Below are 21710 nucleotides of genomic sequence, written 5' to 3' on the forward strand. Positions count from 1 at the left end.
TTCCTAGTTACACCCCTGACACTGACAGATGTTTTTCAGGATGGAGAATTAATAACTGAATATATAATGGACCGTAACATGACCCTCAGATATGTTACAAGATCAGAACATTGCTCTTAAGACCAAATTTATATTTTAAGGGTCCGACTCCATATGGCAAACTCCTTAAATAACGTGAATCCAGCCGAGCAAACAATCCAAAGTCTCTCCACCATATCAGGAGGAATTCTAAGAGCTCACTTTAGAAGCCGCCATAACTTAATATGTTGTGAGTTTTACCCCGATCTGCATGGGTGAAGGTATTCTGTGACAATCTGAGCTTGGAGACCTGCCAACCTTTATTCTTGTGCATTTGCGGGAATTGAGAAGAAAGAATGCCGTCTGACCAGCAATGGCACATTTTACCACGTCAGAAGCATGGTATATTTCCTTAACTGTTTGAGTGCATGAACCTCTGTTGTGCAATGCAAATTACAAAAAAAAAACCTGATCTCCTCTGTTGGGCACTGTTTTATATCAGTGGCATATATATGTACCATTACCATATTTTTTAGTAACATGTGCCATGACATTATAATTTACAGCAGTATAAAGTAAGGTCCAAGTCAATTCTCTTCTACACAACTAGTACAAAATAAAAAACTTCTTACAGGCAAAATAGCTGGTAAAATCCTTAATAAACAAGATTGCCCCTTTAGTTCTGTTTATTAAGACAAGCCAAATGTGGGTGCAGTTCTGGTAACAGAGTCAGTTACTGACACATTCACACTCAGGAAAGTGCTTTCCACAGTAGTAGCCACACGGCTCTTCTCCACAGACATTACTAGTAATATATAGCATTAGGAGTGCTCTCACTTTAGGTTTCATGATTCCTATTTATTAAAGTGGTTAGATAACTGCCCATGTACACCTCACCAAAGATGGACATCCTTCCTAGCTATGCTATGTAACTCCACCAATCTGATATTTATATTATAGCTAATACATCAGGAAAGTCTGCAGAGAAAACCTACTTCCCTGGTATATTTTTGTAATCCTATAAAAATATCTGAAAATAATAAAAGTATACTAACAAGGCCATATAAGACCAAGAATCAATCATACGTCTCTCCTCCAAGAATGGCACGGCTGCCACCAGTCTAGTACAGGTGGTACTGCTGTCAGGGACCCAAGCCAGATAGATCCCCAAAAGGAATCCGCACTCGCTTGTCAGCTGCTACTTGCTGTCTCCCACTGGAAACAAGCTTGCCATATCCAAAATTCAACAACATACCAACATGGTGCCTGTTATAATTTCTCAAGTGAAATTGTCTTTCACCTGGACATCAATCAAGTACATGATATTAACCCAAAGGGTACACAGAGAGCCAATATGAACCTAAAGGGTGCACAGAGAGCCTTCATGAGCCTAAAGGGTACACAGAGAGCCTACATGAGCCTAAGGAGTAAACAGAGAGTACACAGAGGGTAATATGAGCCTAAAGGGTACACCGAGAGCCTACATGAGCCTAAAGGGTACAGAGAGAGCAAGCCTGCAGCCTAAAGGGTACACAGAGAGTCAACATGAGCCTAAAGGGTGTACAGAGAGCCTACATGAGCCTAAAGGGTACACAGAGAGTCAACATGAGCCTAAAGGGTACACAGACAGTCAACATGAGCCTAAATGGTGCACAGAGAGCCTTCATGAGCCTAAAGGGTACACAGAGAGCCTACATGAGCCTAAAGGGTACAGAGAGAGCAAGCCTACAGCCTAAAGGGTACACAGAGAGTCAACATGAGCCTAAAGGGTACATAGAGAGTAAAGATGAGCCTAAAGGGTGCACAGATATCATATTAAACTCTATTCATTCCTCTCACAGGGGCCCACATGAAGAGCCCAGAGTGAAGAAAACTTGATCATTGCGCTTCTTAAAAATTATATTATTACCCAAAATGGGGTACAAGATGAAGGTTGGGTGTCCTGATCTTTGACAGTATATTGCCTAGGTCTAGCACTACTGTATCATCCTCTGTAAACATAATACATGTTCTAAAAGATCACTTTTTTCCGTTCTCAAGGTTCAAGTAGGTGTAAAAATAACAACTATTAAAAAAGACAGAGAAAGGAAGAGAAAGGCACCAGTCAGAAGTGTGAAGGAGGGAGAAAGCAAAAGCCACATTTTACATTTTGCTTATGTGAATCATTTATGCATCAATGAAACTACAAAAAACACAAGACGCCAAGTCAGTATAGACATGGCAAGTTAAAAAGTTTGCTTTGAGGGTAACAAAGACTAACCTATCTTGTCAGAAGATAATCCTGTTACAGCACCATAAATAATACAGTATAATTCAAGAAAGAACTCATACAAGCTCATAGCAGATAAGGATACTAAGAGCAACTAGGAAGAAAAAAGAAAGCAGATTCGCTTATACACATGCAGAGAGTGAATGGACTCTGATTGAGGAGTGGGAAATTAGTTGTTGCCGGTCACCTATGGCGGCCACTTATTTCCCTTGAGAAAGAATGTATAAGGCACTGAAATTGACCATGCCCAATCCTTAATTCCTGTAACATCACTTCTTGGAGGTGAGTCAGGAGGACACCATATATATAAGATAGTTGGCCAGTCCTGTATAAATGGTCAATCTGTATGGGACCTTAAGATTGTGATGAAACTGTTCTATATCTGTAAAAATGGCACCAATGGCACACACCTAGCAGAGCTCCAATTGCCAATTACTACTGTATTCACTCATATATGGTACCTATTGTATAAAAATGTATTAATCTGTTTGGATGTAATATCTGACTTCAGTATTTGCAGGCATGATAACAGCTGGGATTCATACAAAGTTATTTCCTGCAATAAAAAAGAAGAAGCCTTTTTGTCAAATGACTACCTATCATATGCTATGAAGCTGATAATAACACAATGCACCCATGTGCTCACTTCCCTGCACAGAGAGGGCAATGGATGTGCTCCGGAGCAGCATTCAGGGGAATCCCACAATAGAAGGGAGTTTTTACAGCATGTTGAAATTCATTTATTTTTCGAGTGACCATTTCCTATTTCTGAAATAATGTTTTAGGTAGATCCGTTGGGAGTTATTGTTAGATTTGTGGCAAACTTCTCAGTATTCTGAAGAATTGAAGGAACAGTTCAGGCAAGTTCTTCTAGGCTTTGGTAAATTTATTCATGTAAATCTATCATTTATCTCCCTGAGAGTATATGTCAAGAATGGTGGGAGCCATGTCTGTAGTTATATCCTGGACCAGATTGCATGGCAGAAACAGTGATGGCGAACTCAGTGGTCTAGAAGAAAGGTCCTAGAGTTTGTAGATTTGGAACCCAAGAGAGATTTATTTCTTCATCCAGGCAATTGCATCATCTAGGCTTTAGGTTCTTATCAAGAGTTATGTGTACCCTAGAGGGTAAACGCTGTGACCCTAAGATGTACTCACGGAGTGCTCATATATTAATAGGCAGCACTATGTGTGATCATGGCCTTGGAGATACAATACTTTAATGTAATATGAGTAAGGAACGATTGGCTTAGGCATCCAATACTAGGTGACATCTTAATATTCTATGCATTTCTAAGGAAATTTCAACATTTCCCTTTAACTTCTTGCAGCCAGCTTTCCTAACTACTGCACCATAAAGACATCTCTTACATCTTATGTGGCATCGTTTGGTTTGGCTGAATGATGAAACCAAAGCTTATGTAGGCCCAATAATACAGCAGAATTGTTCATGGCATTTAGGAAAGCCATAGAAAATGGTGAGCACTCTTCCCCTTTTTGACATTTAAAAAAACCTAAAATAATGAGATATAAAGCGCGAATAGTTCATGAAGATAACATCGCTCTCCCACAATGTGTAGGCCGACCACCCATGTACCAACATCAACCCACATCGATAGCTGCCAATCTAGGCTGGAGCACATTCAGTACCGATTAAGTACCTGATATTATATCACAATATTCTGATATGAAATCACCAAATCGACAAGAGTGAGCAAATATGGAAGTAAAAGTACTGGATCATGTAGTGTAATTGGGATTCAGGAATGGCTAAGATTTCACATGGGCTAACACATAAATATAGAATATCCTGAATATCCATCAACAGAATCCTACTAAATGTCAATAGCAACTGAGACATCATATTAGTGTAATAGATACAACCCCAATAGGGGGCAGAAAGAGGGTACCTAAGAATCAGGTCGAAACAGGGACTGTCCCTCTAAGAAGCCACAATTCTATAATGAAATGTACTGAGGCTGAACAATGTGTCTTACATATAGGTTTGATAAGAAATATCTGTGATGGTGGAGAACTTTTCCTGACAAAGATGAGATAATCAAAAATTTTCAGTGTGAATTATGATTTTCATTCTGGTAAAATTGCAATAATGTTGATCCATCTCATTCACCTACAAATATCTGTTTGTCATTGACACCCTGTCACCCTACTGAAAGCTAAGGCAGCTAAAAACAGATTAGGAGGCTTGTTCTTAGACTTAGTCATCATCATCATCATCAAGGCTATTTGTGACTACACATTCACACAAACAGATGAGAACAAAAAACGTCTAATGACATAATACAAAGTCAAGTGAATAGAAACTTCAAAGCAACCCAAGGGCGAACAATGACAAATTTTCAGAGAGAAAATGTTATTGACTTTAGTTCTATATGACACCCTTTTATATCTGTCAACACTTTTCTGAGTCAACACAAATAAAACTTGCATAATATAATAGAGGCATTTTCTGGGATTTTTTTTAAAAAAAACGGTCTACAAGCAGGAAAAAAAATAACCGAAAACCCATTACTCATTATGGCAGCTTACCATGGCCATGTTACAATGATATTACATCAATGACATGATCGCTGCTGCAAATCTCTGGCCTCAAGTGATGTGCATGGCGAAATCAAAGAGGAGGCCGATGAATGGCTGCAGCAGTCACGGGAAAGACTTCATTGCCACAATATATATAAACATACATTCTGATAAACTGTCAAAAGTACTAGATCTATAGATATCCTATCAAGTAGTTCTTGGATACGTAACAATACTATAGCTAAAGTATAATGCTAGGATGTACTTGCTGTATATATACATATACTGTATGCTGTGTACTGTATATATGCATTTCATAGCAAGTCCAGTAACAATAGAAGATATCAGGAGCTTTCTCCCATTGCAATGAGTGTTATATACAATTATGTGTCTACAAGGTCGGGACAAGTGGCAGGAAAACTTGAGCAATAACATAAATGACACAACATAGTAACATAGACCATCAAGTTCATCAGGTAGGATTCTGAAACGCATTAACTTTTTATTTTTACTTTAAATTTGAATTTTATTGAGAAGAAAAAAAGAGAGATTTTACAATATATAAGAAACAGAGAAAAAAAAAAAGAGAAACTGCGCATAAACCAATACAAATATAAGAACATTGCTCCGGGGGGGTGGCATTTTTGCTGACCTAAGCTAGTCCAGGACAAGCTATCCTGGACTGGCTTAGCGTCACCGTCTCGGCAGCCCGGCACGGGAAGTGAGCAGTGGATTGGGGAGGCCCTGCGGATGCAGTGCTGCTCCAACGGCCGCCCCTCACGCTCAGGCAGAGAGCAGGTCCTCTCCCTGCCTGCTCTCTGCCTGCTAACGCCCCCCTTCACTCCGCCCCGCCCCCTTCGCTACGCCCTACCCCCTCTGCACCGACCCTCTGCACTGCCACGCCCCACCCCCTCTGCTTAGCCCCCTCCTCCCGGGGGGAGGGGTGGCTTTCTGTCATCCGCATAAAAGCTAGGTTCACCCCTGGCTCCATACAATATTCAAGATGCGAAGTTTGCCCATGTAAGAGGAGAAAGATTGTACAGGAAAACAAGGAGCAGGGCCCACATGAGCTACCCAGGCATCATCTATTTAAGTCATGGTAGAGAGTTTAGGTAGGAGCAGGTGGGGAAGGGGGAAATCCAAGGGAGCAAGGGAGAAACAAGGAAGGGAACGGAGTAAAGTAACCAAACTAAGACAACTCCTTGACTTTTTAGACATACTGGAAAAAAATTTAGTGCTTCGCCCCCTTTACAACTTTCACCAAAACAGTAACTATTGGCCACTGTCCAAGGAACAATGCAACAATGGGGTCAGCTTCCCTGCACAGCCATTTGGAGCACCACCATACAGGGAAAAGTTGGGGTAGGACAGAACACTAACTTAGCAGTGCACCTCTTCATTGTCAAGTATTGGTTAGGATCCCAGAGGTCAGACCACCACCATATAAAAAATAATGACATATTCTAACAATATGCCATCCCTTTATAAGATGGGAATCTCTGTTTACATTGCCCAAACATCATATTTTTCAATACTTTTCATACATGGCTTTAGGGGTGTTTGTCTTTGTTTCTTCAGCAACCCAATCAGACAGGTTATAAATGGGGATCTGACCACTGGGACCCCAACTATTGCAAATAAAGTCCATTTGGTATATACTGAGAATAAAGTATCATGGGCTCTCTACTAAGACTGACAAACCCACAACTAGAAATCGCTGGTCTATGAATGACTGCAGCCAGTTCAAGTGAAAGTTTGTAAAATGAACAGCCTGAGAAATAACTCAAACTATCAACACGTGTAACACTACAGCCAGAATACCAGGAGATCTTACATTAGGGGATCTTTATCTAAAAATTTGTGCTGAACCACATTTCTAGTATGAGTAGTGTTTACAGCCACCCTCCCTAAAATAACACTTCTTCAGTTATGCAATGTCTTAAATTAACATTCTCATGTGGAAAGACGCTGGAAACTGGAGGATTAATGTAGAGGTCTCATCGACTTCTTTACATATTTTATTCAGGGCTCGTTCACATCTGCGCCCAGGTGTCCGTTCTGCAGGTTTCCGTTTCCTGCATAAAACAGAGCAGGAGACGGAAACCTGCAGGAGTCTCTCTCACCCATTCATTTGAATGGGTGAGAAAGCTGTCCGGCCGTGAGCGGCGGTGAGCGTTTTATGCTCTCTGTCGCGAAACCGGGTTTTTTAATCCGGACACAGAGTCGGACATGCAGTACTCTGTGTCCGGATTAAAAAAAAAACGGTTTTGCGGCGGAGAGCATAAAACGCTCACCGCCGCTCACGGCCGGACCCGGTCTGTGCTTTCCGTCTTCTTGCATGTAGAAGACGGAAAGCACAGAACGGAGACCAGAATGCAGGTGTGAACCTAGCGTCAGCAGGTTTTTTTTGCTGTCTTGCTGGTTTTTGAAAATGGCAACGTTAAAATTATCAATGACATGTGCTTTACATATTTAGACTGCACCTCTATAGGCTACTATATTAGCAAGCAATGTGCCTGCAAACTGTGCCGGACACAATCACAAATCCAGCAATAGACAATACGTGACTTCTAGTAACTTAAAATTTCAACCACATTGTGTCCATTATTGTGAAAAGTAGAGAACACTTATTTCGCTCGCCTATGTCCTGAATGGTCATCCACGACCCCTGTTCTACCTTCCTACCTGTTGATTCAACTACAGTGACTAGAGAGGTGGGCATACATGGGTCGCTGTCCATAAACAGCTGAACATGTGTGACCAGTGCTTTCTTTCTGGGTCTTGTGTATATTCCTAAAATGGGTATATGTACTTATTATGCCATTAAGGGCCCGGTGACAGCCGCTACTGCTGTTTTTTTTTTCCTTATTAGGCCGTTACCGGCTGGAGTTAGTCCAGCCAATAACGGGCCCTACTTACTTACCCATCCTGGCAGGGGCCCAGGATCGGTAAGTGATGCCACAGGCCCCCACAAACACTATTACTATACTCGGGGGTCTTTTCAGACCCCCGAGTATAATGATTGGAGTCCCAGGAGAGGTAAGAGAACATAAAAAAACACAGTTACTTACCTCTCTGTGGTCCATACAGGCATTGGGCCTAGTTGTGTGAAGTCCCTGATGTCACTTGACCGGGACCTGCGTCCCGGGTCATGTGACGTCAGGACATCATTGAAGATGGCCGACACCACCGAAGACTGCAGAAGAGCCATGGATAGGTAAGTGACAGTGTTTTTTATGTTTGTATCTCCCCTCGGTCTCCGATTATTATACTCTAGGGTCTGAAAAGAAACCAGACTATAATAATTGTTCTTGGGTGTTCATTATGGGGCATAATACTGTGTGCAGGGGCCACAACGGGGTATAATAGTATGTGCAGGGGCCACTATGGGGCATAACACTGTGTGCAGGGGCCACTATGGGGCATAATACTGTGTACTGGGGTCACTATGGAGCATAATGCTGTGTGCAGGGGCCACTATGGGGAATAATAGAGCATGCAGGAATGGGGGGGGGGCGGTTGGTCGAGGGCGTCGATTGGGGGGGGGGGCATGTCAAAAGTTTGCCACGGGGCCCCGCCATTCCTAGTTACGTCACTGCTGCATAGTACAACATTGGTACTTAGGTACATAGGGTACATAGCAGTCCACAATATACATTTTTGTGTGCATGTCCTAAGAATAATCCCTATCCTAGGATATCCCAGGCCTTACACTCATGTCTGGCATCGAGGCTTCCTCCAGCAGCAGGAAGCTTGTCCTAGGTGTTACTACTCATTCAGTATATCACTGCAGAATACGTAGAGAGTGAGTTAGGTCAGAATAATAGCTTTTATGATACTCTAGAAACAATAGGAGCTGCTACAACACTGCAAAACTTCCTGTGCGGCCTAACCCTAACCTCTGGAAACCGCAGCCTCTACTCTAAGCACTAGCCTTCAACTCTTTTATGTACAACATGGATTTCCTGTTTCAGGTGCAGACACTGAAGATTTTTTTATATATATCTTTTTAACAATTTATTCTTGTATTTCTTCCTCCTACAATGCCTTGTATTCTCCAAGTTGTTCTTTTCACTCTTGCTCACCTGAGCAAACCATTTGCACCCAGCAGTATATACAGTATTAGCTGCTAGGCCTACACCTATTGTTCTTGTCGGTACCATCAAGCCTTATATACAGTAGGTCTGACCCTGCTAATAGTTAGTGGGGTTCAGTTAACCCTTTCTCAATGGCCTATTAGTGCATCATATACGGGACTGGAGGAATTCAGGCCTGATACAACACAACTGATATACAATAGTTTCATTGGATGCTCACCATCTTAATGAAGGGCGTCACCACCTGAGACCACCTGTTGTCAGTGACTGGCAGCCGGACCCTTATACTCATGTAATATGATGTAAACCAATGTAACTATATTTGGGGAAACCAAGAAGTAGGTGTTTGGCTTGGCTAAATTCCCCTTCTAATCACAGCTTAGTACATAACTCTCTATATCTACGCTAATAGGTTGGTATGCCAACCTTCCGGGAAATAGATGAATGAATATGTAGTATACTTGGCTTTGATATACTTTATTTTTACTAGATTTTTATGAGTAAGCTACGTGTGACATTATGGTTCTCACTGTGAATGTTTTCATATATACAGTTGTCTTGATGGCAACCCCTTCTATGTCTTATTAGGACATCTGGACATCAAAGAGGAGATTCACTCCGTCGATGTACAGTATTATATGGACAGGCCTTCACCTGAATGGCCAGCAGGTCATATTACATTATATACAGTAGTAATGGCCACAACATTAAACCATTGGGAGGGTTTAAAGACAGGCCTGTGACCATGTTGGCCTTACCCTAAAAAAGTGAAAATCCCTTTCATTTGAAATCTTTGTAGCAAGATATCACCTATGGGACAACACACAAACGCAGATGTAACTGAAGAGGGAAATGAATGAGATATGGTTTTCCCATTTAGACTTGGAGAAGATTCCAGACAGCATCGATTTCTTACCCTTAGCACACTGATATTGTTATTTAAAGTTACATCTTGTGCTTCATATCTTGTATATTGTTTTAATACTACATATTACTGTCACAGAATAAGTAAATCCAAGATTGTTTTTTCTTCAAGTCTTAGTAACATTACATCAATTCCTTGTACATGATATCACAGTCACATCATACATGTGTGTCATAAGATATAACGGCGACAATGCTGAAAATGTGTATTTATTTTACAATGTAACACATTTTCACTTTCCCATAAAGTAACCCAAATTGTTCCCATAATGCACAGACAATACGGCCCTAAAGAGTTAATGAGAGCTTCAGCTCAGCTACATCTGTACATGAAATAGATTTCTGCCCTCTAGTGTTCATATGAACAGAATACACAGTATAATGAAATGTTCTGTGGGGGAAGGTTTTTATGGGGGTTTATGGGTGTCCTATCCTTAGGATACTACTGATAGCCTATCCTCAGCAGAAGTCCAGAGACCAGCTGGTAGTGCACCAGAACAAGCACATCTCCATACGTTGTGTATAAGTCATTCAAGTCAAGGAGCTGTGCTAGTTCTGGTATATTTTGGCCACTACAAACAGCTGCTAGGTGGGGGGGTGCAGGGGATCAGACCCCCATTAATCTGCCACTGATGACTTATCCTATGCATAGGTGACATTCGCTGGAACAAGAGCGACCGGGACCAGACTACAGTGGGAGACACCAGAGCACCAGGGACAGGTGAGTATGATTTTTTTTCTTTTTTCACCTTCCTCGTCCTACTTGCAAAAAACTAAGTATCCCAGACAACCCCTTTAACATAAATCTGCCAACTTGTTGCAGTGTGATATCACACAACAAAAGTCAAGTTTAAGCGTGTTGCAACTGTTCATTTAGCTTAACAAGTATAATGCTAAATCTTCATATCTGCTTGCAGTATACAGTGTCTTTAAGGCTGAAAGAGTCAAGTTAGTGCAGGCCACCTCTGTTAAAAACACTTATTATCACAATAATCTTCGTCAGATGAGAAACAGACTCAGCTCTGCTATATCCATGTCAGATCACCCTATTACACGTCCACTTATGATGTCAATCTTCTTTATCTAGGTTATCAGTAACCATGGCTATAGAAAACATAGATCACAGTGATACTGGCTCAGAGGAATATCCAGCTTGATTCATTGTAACTACAATTTGGAGAAGTGACCGATTCCTTTCTCGTGACAAATACTGAGACAGAAAGACAGAACTTCTCCTTTTTTAGTTTTGGTGAATGTATCTTATAGATTCTATCAATCTGAATACAGAAAACACTTATATATAATAAATATAATAAAGCGCTGTTGTCCTACAATATACTTCTTTAACTCTTATGACAATCTCGATTTTCCTACAATAACACTACATATATTTGCCAAGAGATTTTGCAACACAAAACAGATTATGATCAACGGAAGTGCTTGATATTGTATATGAGCTGATATCTAAGCTATGTAATAACCCGCTCAGTGATTTAGTGATCTTAAAGGTGAAGTCTGTCTTATTTCTATGTGTGATATTGTAGTGTTATTCAATCAGAATGGAAGTCCAGAAAAATGTATGACCCCCATTGTTACTTTATTTCACATAAATCTAACGCTTGATAAACTTTTTTTTTTAACAATCTACATTTAGAAATTACTTTTTAGTACTCATTAAAAGATACCATATAATGCAGAAGACATATTTGACACTTACCTGCCATGGTATATCACTTTTAGTGGCTCTGTCTGCTTGTGTTAGAATATGTATCAAGAGATTGCAGTTGCTCCTGTGATAGTTCTGTATAATGCTCCTATATAAGGTATTGTATGGGTTTACCCAAAGGCTATAGTCCTAGGATCAGCAGTTATGGAGAGGATTTACCAGTGCATCAGCCCCATAGGTGATCCCACTGAACACCCTTTGTAGCTTGGCCGTGCAGATGACAAGTGTCAACTCACAAAGGTTTTATTCCAGAAAGCAACTTCTTTTGCTCAGGGCAGTGTTGGGCATTGAGCAATGTGCAGACAGAGCAGACTATTAGTAGTAAGGAGGAGCTAGAAGCTGGGTGTGTATTCACTGCAATGACATCTACAATGGAAAGTCCCTCCACATTGACATCACACCTTGTGCTGCTCAGCCATTCTACCTACTAGTGCTCTCTAGTGCTGGATACCTACTCAGGGGGTTGTAGTGACACACGTGGTGACGTCTCTGAGGTACGGTGGTCACTGGTGTACTGTACACCCCCATGCCAGCTCCAGAAACTGATATTAAAAAGGAGAAACAACTTAGAAAGGTATTAACCAGAATCAAAGAATTTTCAAGTTTCACTTTACAATGATGGATTTGATGGTGTAACCCACCAAATATCACCATCACCTTGTCCTAACCACATGGCATTTCAGCCCAACGTAGAGCGACATTCAATAGAATATCTATAATAATATCTACTGCAGGTTCTGAATTAGAATAAAGTGATATAATAGTATAAAGTGATATAAAAGTGATATACAACTAAAGGTAATTTTATATATATTGTAACAAAAAAGTTATAATAAATATATATATATATATATATATATATATATATATATATATATATATATATAATATAGATATATATCTGGATTCTACAGCTAAATTTCTATCTGTAACTTTACACCAGGAGAGTGGTCGTCTGTTCTCCCATGGGTCTGATCTTCGAATACATTTAATATCCCCTTAGATTGATATATATATATATATATATATATATATATATATATATATATATATATATATATACTCTTTGATTGTTTTCTTTGTACAATTTAATATTTTACTAAAATTTAGAATTTATTGAAAAATTAATGCAGGATTGTTTCATACAGTATTAACTTGCACCCCAAATAAAAAATCTTTCATCATTGGGGGTTGTTTTTTTTTACAGCTGTTTAATTAGCTGGCAGAATTGGTGACGAGTCAGCCATGCCTCGCAGCAAATTACAATTCTTATGTTGTCAAATTGTGTATTATGGTCAACATTTTATAACATGAAAAAGTCTTGTCTCCAAATAATTTTTCTTCTCAACTGTAGTTTTTATTAAATTTGACAAAGTTTTAAGATACAAACTGCAGGAAAATGTGTACATAATACAAAGGTAGTGGGGGGGGGGGGGAGAAAAGGGAGGGGATAACCTTAGGGAAAAGCATCATAAAAGGAGCAATAATGAAAAAAACAGATTGAATTGGGACTAATAAGACATAAGGGACTAGAGACACAGAGTCGGTGGGGGTGGGGGGGAGGACACAAGGAAAGGGATGGAAAGGAGGAAGGAAATCAGAGACCATGGAGGGACAGTACATGTCCCACAGAGACCAGATTGACTGGAAGGCATCCATGGTATTAGTGAATGTGGCAGTAAGGAACTCTAGGCTGCACACATCCGTGACACGGGCCACAAGGGCTGGGCCAGTACGAGGATGCATACACTTTCAGTGGAGGACCATAAGTGTTTTCGCTTCAATGTAGAGATACAAGAAGCGTTTATAAGCTCCTCTACCAAGGTGTCAGGGAGACAAATGAAGTAAATAGACAAAAGGATCCAGTGGGACACCCTGGAGATAGAGCTCATCAGTTAATACCTTCACTTCTGTCCAGAAAGTGCGTATCAAGGGGCAGCTCCAACACATATGGTACAATATGCCCTCCTCAGTAAGGAATCTCCAGCAGTACCTGGGAATGCTGAGGTTAAGAGTGTGCAGGAGGACCGGGGTATGATACCAAAACATCAGCAACTTCTATTGAGTTTCCTGGAATGTGATACTTGTGGAAGATTTATCTGCATGGGACCATATGATTTGCCATTGTGCTGGGGAGATATGTCTACCTAGAGCCTCTGTCCACTTGACCTTGTTTCTGTGGACAAGGGGTGTATGTCCTTCCAAAGAAGACAAAAGAATATGATAAATAATTGAAATCAGGCTCTTCGTAGAGGTGCCAGCACGGCAGATCTTCTGAAAAGAGATAGGGATGGACTTGCACCCAAAATTTGTATCCGTAACTGGTACCAAAAGTGGAAACATTTTGTTACAAGGGGGTTTTATCAGCAATGGTTGTGTTACTGTGAGGTGGTGCGAACACACACCTTTTTTTCTGCACCATTTTGTAGCTGTGTTTTTCGCTATATGGGCCCTTAATTTTAAGATAATCTTGAGTAAGAAGACAAGTTCTCTGGTGTGACGATGGAGCAGGGGAGTCAGTGGTTGCTCATCCCCAACACCCACAGCGCTCAATTAGACCTATCAGTCTATTTTGGCATGTAGAAGGAGACTGGAGGAATCCCATGTAATCATGAGGAGAGTATGCAAACTCCATAGAGATGTTGCCCCTGTTCAGATTCAATCTGGAGATCATAATATATGGTAGTATACCTTAGCTCAGTGCTATGTATGGCAGTATACCTCTATAAGCTTAGACACAGTGTTTCGGCTCTATGTATTGCAGTATACCTCTATAATGATAAGCTTAGATACAGTGTTTCAGCCCTATGTATGGTAATATGCCGCTATTAGAGATGAGCGAACAGTGAAATATTCAATATTCGATATTCGTTTCGAATAGCCCCTCAATATTTGACTATTCAAATGAATATCAAACCCCATTATAGTCTATGGGGAAAAATGCTTAGTTTCAGGGGAAGCCACACTTCAACTCAGGAGAGTCACCAAGTCCACTATGACACCCCAGGAAATGAAGCCAAAATCCCTGGAATGCAACTGGGACAGCAGGGGAAGCATGCCTGGAGGCATCTAACATGCCCAAGTACCTGTATTACGCCACTATCTGGTCGGAATCCCTGTCAGCTTGCGATATGCGGGAGATGACTTTTTCTCATAGGAATGCATTGACCAGCGTTGATTAGCTGAATGCCATACAGACTACAGCATTCGGCCAATCAACGTTGGTTCTGCCGGAGGAGGCAGAGTCTAAGATCGGTCCACAGCAGTCTTCATTGTGGTCCGATCTCAGATGTAGTAGTGTTGAGCGCACAGCTCTGCTACACCTGAGATGTAGCAGAGCTGGTCGTGCGCTGAGCTCTGCTACACCCGAGTTGTAGCAGAGCTGAGTGTGCGCTGAGCTCTGCTATACCATAGATGTAGCAGGGCTGAGTGTGCACTGAGCTCTACTAGACCAGAGATGTAGCAGAGTTGGCCGTGCGCTGAGCTCTGCTACACCAGAGATGCATCTCTGGTGTAGCAGAGCTCAGCACACACTCAGCTCTGCTACATTTCTGGTGTAGAAGAGCTCAGCGCACACTCAGCTCTGCTAAATCTTGGGTGTAGCAGGGCTCAGCGCATGACCAGCTCTGCTAGATCTCAGGTGTAGCAGAGCTGTGCGCTCAACACTGCTACATCTGAGATCGGACCACAATGAAGACTGCTGTGGACCAATCTTAGACTCCGCCTCCTCCGGCAGAACCAGCGTTGATTGGACAAATGCTGTAGTCTGTATGGCATTCGGCCAATCAACGCTGGTCAATGCATTCCTATGGGAAAAAGTCAGATTCCGCATATCGCAAGCTGACAGGGATCCCAACCAGATAGAGCCCCAAAGAGCTGGGTGAGTAACATTCCCACCTAAATAAAGGTAATCCCTAGCTAACCTTGCCTGTACATCTATCCCTGTCTCACAGTCACATAGTTCACAGTCTCATATGACCCGGATCTTAAATCCACTATTCGTATAAATTGGAGGTCACCGGATTTAGCCAGCCAATTACTTTTTCAGATTTTTTTCGATGCCTCCGTTGTCGTAGTTCCTGTCCCACCTCCCCTGCACAGTTATTGGTGCAAAAAAAGCGCCTGGGAAAGTGGGATGGGATACAAATTTTTAGTGCGTTTGCCTCTTAGTATTCAATCGTAATCGAATACCTCGAACGGCCTGATATTCGATCGAACACCGTTTGCTCATCTTTAACTGCTATAATTATAGGTTTAGATGCAGTGGCTCACCTCTATGTATGGCAGTATACCTTTACAATGATAGGCTTAGATACAGTGTTTCAGCCCTATGTATGATGGTATACCACTATAATGGCAGGCTTAGATACAGTGCCTCAGTGTTATGTATGGTAGTATACTGCTAAAATGGCAGGCCTAGGTTGAGTGGCTCAGCTCTATGTATGGTAGCATACCACTATAATGGAAGGTTTAGATATAGTGGCTCAGCACTATGTATGGTAGTATACCATGTAATGGCAGACTTGGATATAGCGGCTTGACTTTATGTATGGTATCTCTATAATAGATACTTCTATAATAGATACAGGTTGTATACCACCACAAACATCACATTTGCTGTATGGTACAATGTACAATGAATATTGAGTGGCCAATGCTTGTGTTCACTGATTGACTACTGGAGGCCACATTTTGATGCAGAATACTAATGGGAAGATATGGAGTTGGTGTAAGTCATACAGAGTGGTTGGCCCAACATGTGTGATACCCAATGTCAAAGTATAAAGTGTTATTGAGGCTTCACACAGCATATTAACATGGATTTTACTTAATGTTTTACTTAATGTTTAATACTGCTTGGGCAGTATTAAAAAGTGTCTTGCCACTGCCTGCTTATTCTGCAGGTCGGAATTAGTGATGCCAGGCTTTTCCTCCCTACTATACTCTTCATGGTGACCTAACAAATCTCTGAAGGCGAGCTGCTTGTTACTTTCTTCTGCCCTTTATGTCACTTACTTTTTATCTGCACCGGGTCTCAAACAGCGGCAAGATGCTGCACCATGGTGATTGTAGCCCCCGCAGTAGAATTGCGAAGGCAGGCCACAAAGATGCACCTTTAATAAACTGAGTAGTTTGTTGAATAATCTATTCCTTCTTTAATATGGGCATGCAGGCTGGTTGAGATGGTGTATGCTGCATATACACTGTATGTAGTAAATTGAGTGCATTGAGCTATGCACCTCTTGTCCAGGAAGGTGGGCCTGGAGACACACTCTGGCTCAAGTGCTCACTGGGGGATTTACCTGCTCCTTTGTAGATGAGTTGAAATTTGTCCTTGCATTTGAACTTTTCTCCTTCTGTTCCATCCTTACTCTTTCCATGGTCCTTGCGCCTCCTCTACTCCTGGTTCCACATGTAGGCAATCCCCTGATTTAAGCAGCCTAGTATTACATATCCGAGTCAAGATCATACGGTGAGATCTTGTGCTGGGGATTCAGCAAGTGAGTGAGAGCTATTGTGTTGGAGGAGTTCTTCTTGAAGGGTAATATCTGTAGGAGTGTGAGAGGAGGAGTGTGAAGACTGGTGAGAACCTGAGAAGTGCAGTGTGTGGGTGTAGAGGAATATATCGGTGAGACAATACCTGAGAGTGTTGGGGGTGATGGTGAGGAGCGAGAGCGCCAAAGCAGAGGAAAAAGGATATTGCCACTTGTTTTCTGATGTAGCAAGAACTACATATTTTGAGCTCAGTTACCTACATTTTATACGCCACTTCTTCCCACACATTTGAGGATTGCACGTGGTAGTCTTGTCTAATAAGTGTTTGCCAAGGACAATTTATAGAGGGAATCATAAGAAGATGCTTTACACTAGATACTAAAGAAGGTAGAAATGATTATCCCTCAGTCTAGCCCTTAGCAGCCCCTTGGTTTTCTTTTTACCTATAAAATCTGTAGTGGGGGGGGGGGGGGGAGTGGGTGCGACAGATGACCTCTATATTTTACATATACTATACAATCTTGAGTGTAGGTGAGCATCTTGTGATATGATCCTCATGACATTTTATATATTCTCAAGTTCAGAAAGTGCAAATTTTTGGTTCTGAATTGTACTCTGAAAAATCAGCACAACAGGAACAAAATGATTTAACACACCCCTAAAATAGTTAGGAAGAAATGATCCATTTTCCAGATGCTCTGCCCGGTGACTGCTGAATCTTGATAGGGTGACAATGACATTTATATTGTTGCTGCCTCTTTATGTGACAGAAGAACCTTTGGACCTTTTCAGATGTCACATCTTAGGGTGAGTTCACACTACGTAAACGGCAGCTTATTCTGAACGTAAAACACGTTCAGAATCAGCGGCGTATAAAGCAGTTCCATTCATTTCTATGGGAGCCGGCATACGAGCGCTCCCCATAGAAATGAATGGGCTGCTTTTTTCACTACGAGCAGTCCCATTGAAGTGAATGGGATGTGCCGGCGTGCCATTCACTTCAATGAGACTGCTCGTAGTGAAAAAAGCAGCCCATTCATTTCTATGGGGAGCGCTCGTATGCCGGCTCCCATAGAAATGAATGGAACTGCTTTATACGCCGCTGATTCTGAACGTGTTTTACGTTCAGAATAAGCTGCCGTTTATGTAGTGTGAACTCACACTTATAGTGTTGCCTTTTCTGTAAATTTCTCACTGTGTCATTTCTTTACATTGAAATTGCAGTCCCACCTGCAGCATGTATGGAGCAGGATGAGATGAGATGATTTCATAGATAGATTTAGTAGAACTGTATATTTATTATTAACTATCTGTTTTTCCAGATTCCAGTGGGCGGCGTTATCAGGAATTGACAGCTATCTCTATATGTGCTATCACACTGAGTAGGCTTTCCATAACTGGGTAGGACCATCTACTGGACTACTATGCTCAGAAATAGCATAGTATAATTATGAGGGGTGGCTCAGTGGTTACCACTGGAGTCCTGGGTTCGAATCCAACCAAGGACAACATCTACAAGGAGTTTGTTTGTTCTCTCTGTATTTGCATGGGTTTCCTCCCACACTCCAAAGACATAGTGATAGGGAGAAAAAATAAATTATGAGTTATGTCTTCTCCTCTATAACAAGATGCCTGTAGATTGGACTGCAATTCCAACACAACAGGTGCCTCTAAACAATTTAGGCCTAAATGGGTTTCCCTAGATTGCCATGGGCCCATACTGTACTGGTGGGGGCTCCTAGAATATATTGCGCTGTGTTCTATTCTAACTCCATACTTGGTACATATAATTTGTGGGAATTCTAGGTGCTGATGTACAAGATATTGCCATGTGCAGGAGACCTTAAAGGGCACTTTTATGGATTCCTGCCTTTCTTTAAGATTGGCAATGGTATAACTGCAGGACCCCTACAGATCAGCTGTTTGTCTTCCATTATTTATAAGTGGGGAGCTATAGCGCTCATTTATCGTCTCTTTCATAGCGACGGCTCTGTGCTACTGCAGTGGTGTCCTGTTCAAGGATATGAGACAGCGCAGTAATAATTATAGCAGATTCCTGTTCATCTATTGGTGGCTTATCGTAAAAGGAGTCAGTCTGCAAGAAATAGTATAATAAAGTACACACATTACCTTGCTGAACTTTGTATGGAGTTTCAAAAGCCATGCTTATTGTATCTATGCAAAGCTCCATGATTCTGAAAAAACAAGTTTTAATACTATGCAAATTAGCTGTAATGGGTTTTAGGAGCTCATGTACAGGCCATTTATTTCCACCCACTGTCTAGGCTCAGGTTTCAGGGAGTCGTTGGCAAGCGCAATACACATCTACTGTTCCATGACAGGAGTGCAGTGTGACGTCACGTGCATGCACAGTAGGTGCGCATTATGCTTGCCTACGTCTTCCTGAAGTTTAAGAGGTCTTGAACCCCTACAGGGCAAGCAGAGCAGGCTTTATGGTCAAATGTTAGGCCAGAGGCACTAAGCCCTATGCCCTCTTTATCATCATGTGCAATGTACGACCCATCCAAGACAGACAAACTTACTACCCTAGTGTGCTCACGGAGGGAGCTTCAGGAATGTAGTGCTATGAGCCTTACTGAATCTTGGCTCAATGAGAATATCCGAGGCTCTGCCCTCTCCATATTATGATTCCATTAAGGTTTGATAGGGACCCCTCTATGTCTGCATTACTGGTCCTTGTAATTGAAGGATGGTGCCCAAATAACCACATCACTATGGGTCATTTCAAGTACAATGGGTCTTTATTGGTGCTCTCCCCCTCCCTACCATCCATCAGGGTAGCTAAGCTGAATCTATTGAAGAATATGTTCAGTTAATTAACATATTCCTTATCCTCCTTAGTGGGGGAGTCGGTTGATGCTGTCCTGAAATTTTCTTTAGTCCAGACCATACTTCTCTTCTGCCCAATAGTTTGTTCTCCACCCTCCATTTCTATTCCTCTCTTCCTATCAAGAAGTTTGGTCCGTAGCTCCTTTTGTACCTCTTTGGCCTTTGCCTTGCCCTTAGGTGCAAGTACTTACTTTTTTCTTATCGGGAGACTCTTTAGCTCCTTAGTGACCCAAGGCTTGTTGTTGGGTTAACACTTTACCTCCTTGAAGGGGACAATTCTGTCCATAGAAAAGGTAATATAGTCTGTAACAGTTTCAGCGGCATGGTATACATCATTGCCAGACTTGATCAAGGAGCATATCCCCGTTAGTAGTCTCAAAGCAGTACTGTAATTCCTCTCCAACCTCCCTCGACCATTTCTTGAATTGGATTTTGGTCGCAGGGCTTTGCTGAACAACAGGTGTGTAGGCCAGTCAGAGGAAAATCACATTGTAGTCTGTTTTCCATAGGAAGGAGTGTGACAGACTTAAAGGCGTGTAGGAGTCCAGCCTGCAAAAGAGGTCCCTCAGGTAATTCAAATCCATCAACTCGTCTCACCCCTCTACAATATCATCTCCAACCAGAGGAGCTCCTTTAGGAGCAAGGTCAAACAACTCTGCTGGGGAAAGGAAAGGCTCAGGGGGTCTGTCATCTCTACAGTGATCTAACTATCCAACAGCAATGCAATAAACTAACTGCACACTTTCTACCACTGTTGCCCACTCCACCATTCGTCCACCATAGCCTCCACAGGCTAACATAATTCATAGATTACAGATATTACAGTTATTCTTATCACAGATATGTATTGCATGTCCATAAATATCTGATATATGCAGAATGAGGATCCTAGACCGCTGCAGATTCTTTTTTTTTTTTTTTAAATGTAGATTGTGAGCCCCACATAGAGCTCACAATGTACATTTTTTCCTAACAGTATGTCTTTTTTGGAATATGGGATGGAAATCCATGCAAACACGGGGAGAACATACAAACTCCTTGCAGATGGTTTTATGCCCTTGGCGGGATTTGAACACCAGGACTCCAGAGCTGCAAGGCTGCAGTGCTAACCACTGAGCCACCGTGTGGCCCTTTGGACTGCTGCAGATTCTATGGGAATTCTGATCACAAATCTTCTCATCAGTTGCTCATGCCAATTGGAATGAACACTTTACTAACCCTGTACAACGCCTTAGCACTGGGTATCAGGGAATCTACAAGAACTTTCACCCAGTAATATATGTAAATTGTCTCCTTCAGCAATTTCTGCAAACGAACTCTAGAGTATTTTGAACTTTAAGTCTTCTAGTATTTTACACTTCCTCTGATAAGATTTTAGATAGTAACACAAACTGTACCCTACAGGCAGCCCATACACATGTACTCCCACTGACAAACTGTAGTTATCAATGAAAGGTTAACATTGATACCGTAGCTTTGACATTTGGTCGTCTGTTGAGACTGAAAATTCTGATTAATAGATAAATCATTAAAGGGTTTGGCCACTTCCAGCCCAATATTGAGAGACAAATGTTCTTGTTTGCATAATAAAAAGTTGTACAATTCTCAGATATGTCTGAAAGTGGCCAAACCCTTTAAGTTATTTCATATTAAAGATGTCAAGACAGGGTATAACAACCCATAATATATTCTGTATTATATATGTGTAAACACAAGGAGAGAATACTGTATATACTCGAGTATAAGCCAAATTTTTCAGCACAGTTTTTGTGCTGAAAAAGCCTCCCTC

General features: G+C 41.5%; 1 protein-coding gene across 1 annotated transcript in view; it reads right to left on the reverse strand.

Annotated features, from left to right (window-relative positions):
• REL (REL proto-oncogene, NF-kB subunit) overlaps window positions 1–11848 on the reverse strand; it is a 32797-nt gene extending 20949 nt beyond the window's left edge. Inside the window, exon 1 of the mRNA XM_075267580.1 lies at window positions 11567–11848. Coding sequence (XP_075123681.1) covers window positions 11567–11573 — 7 coding nt within the window. The 5' untranslated portion in view covers window positions 11574–11848. The remainder of the gene's footprint in view (window positions 1–11566) is intronic.
• Between the last annotated feature and the right edge of the window lie 9862 nt (window positions 11849–21710).

Source organism: Leptodactylus fuscus, chromosome 3, assembly GCF_031893055.1.
Source record: "Leptodactylus fuscus isolate aLepFus1 chromosome 3, aLepFus1.hap2, whole genome shotgun sequence".
Classification (NCBI taxonomy): Eukaryota; Metazoa; Chordata; class Amphibia; order Anura; family Leptodactylidae; genus Leptodactylus; species Leptodactylus fuscus.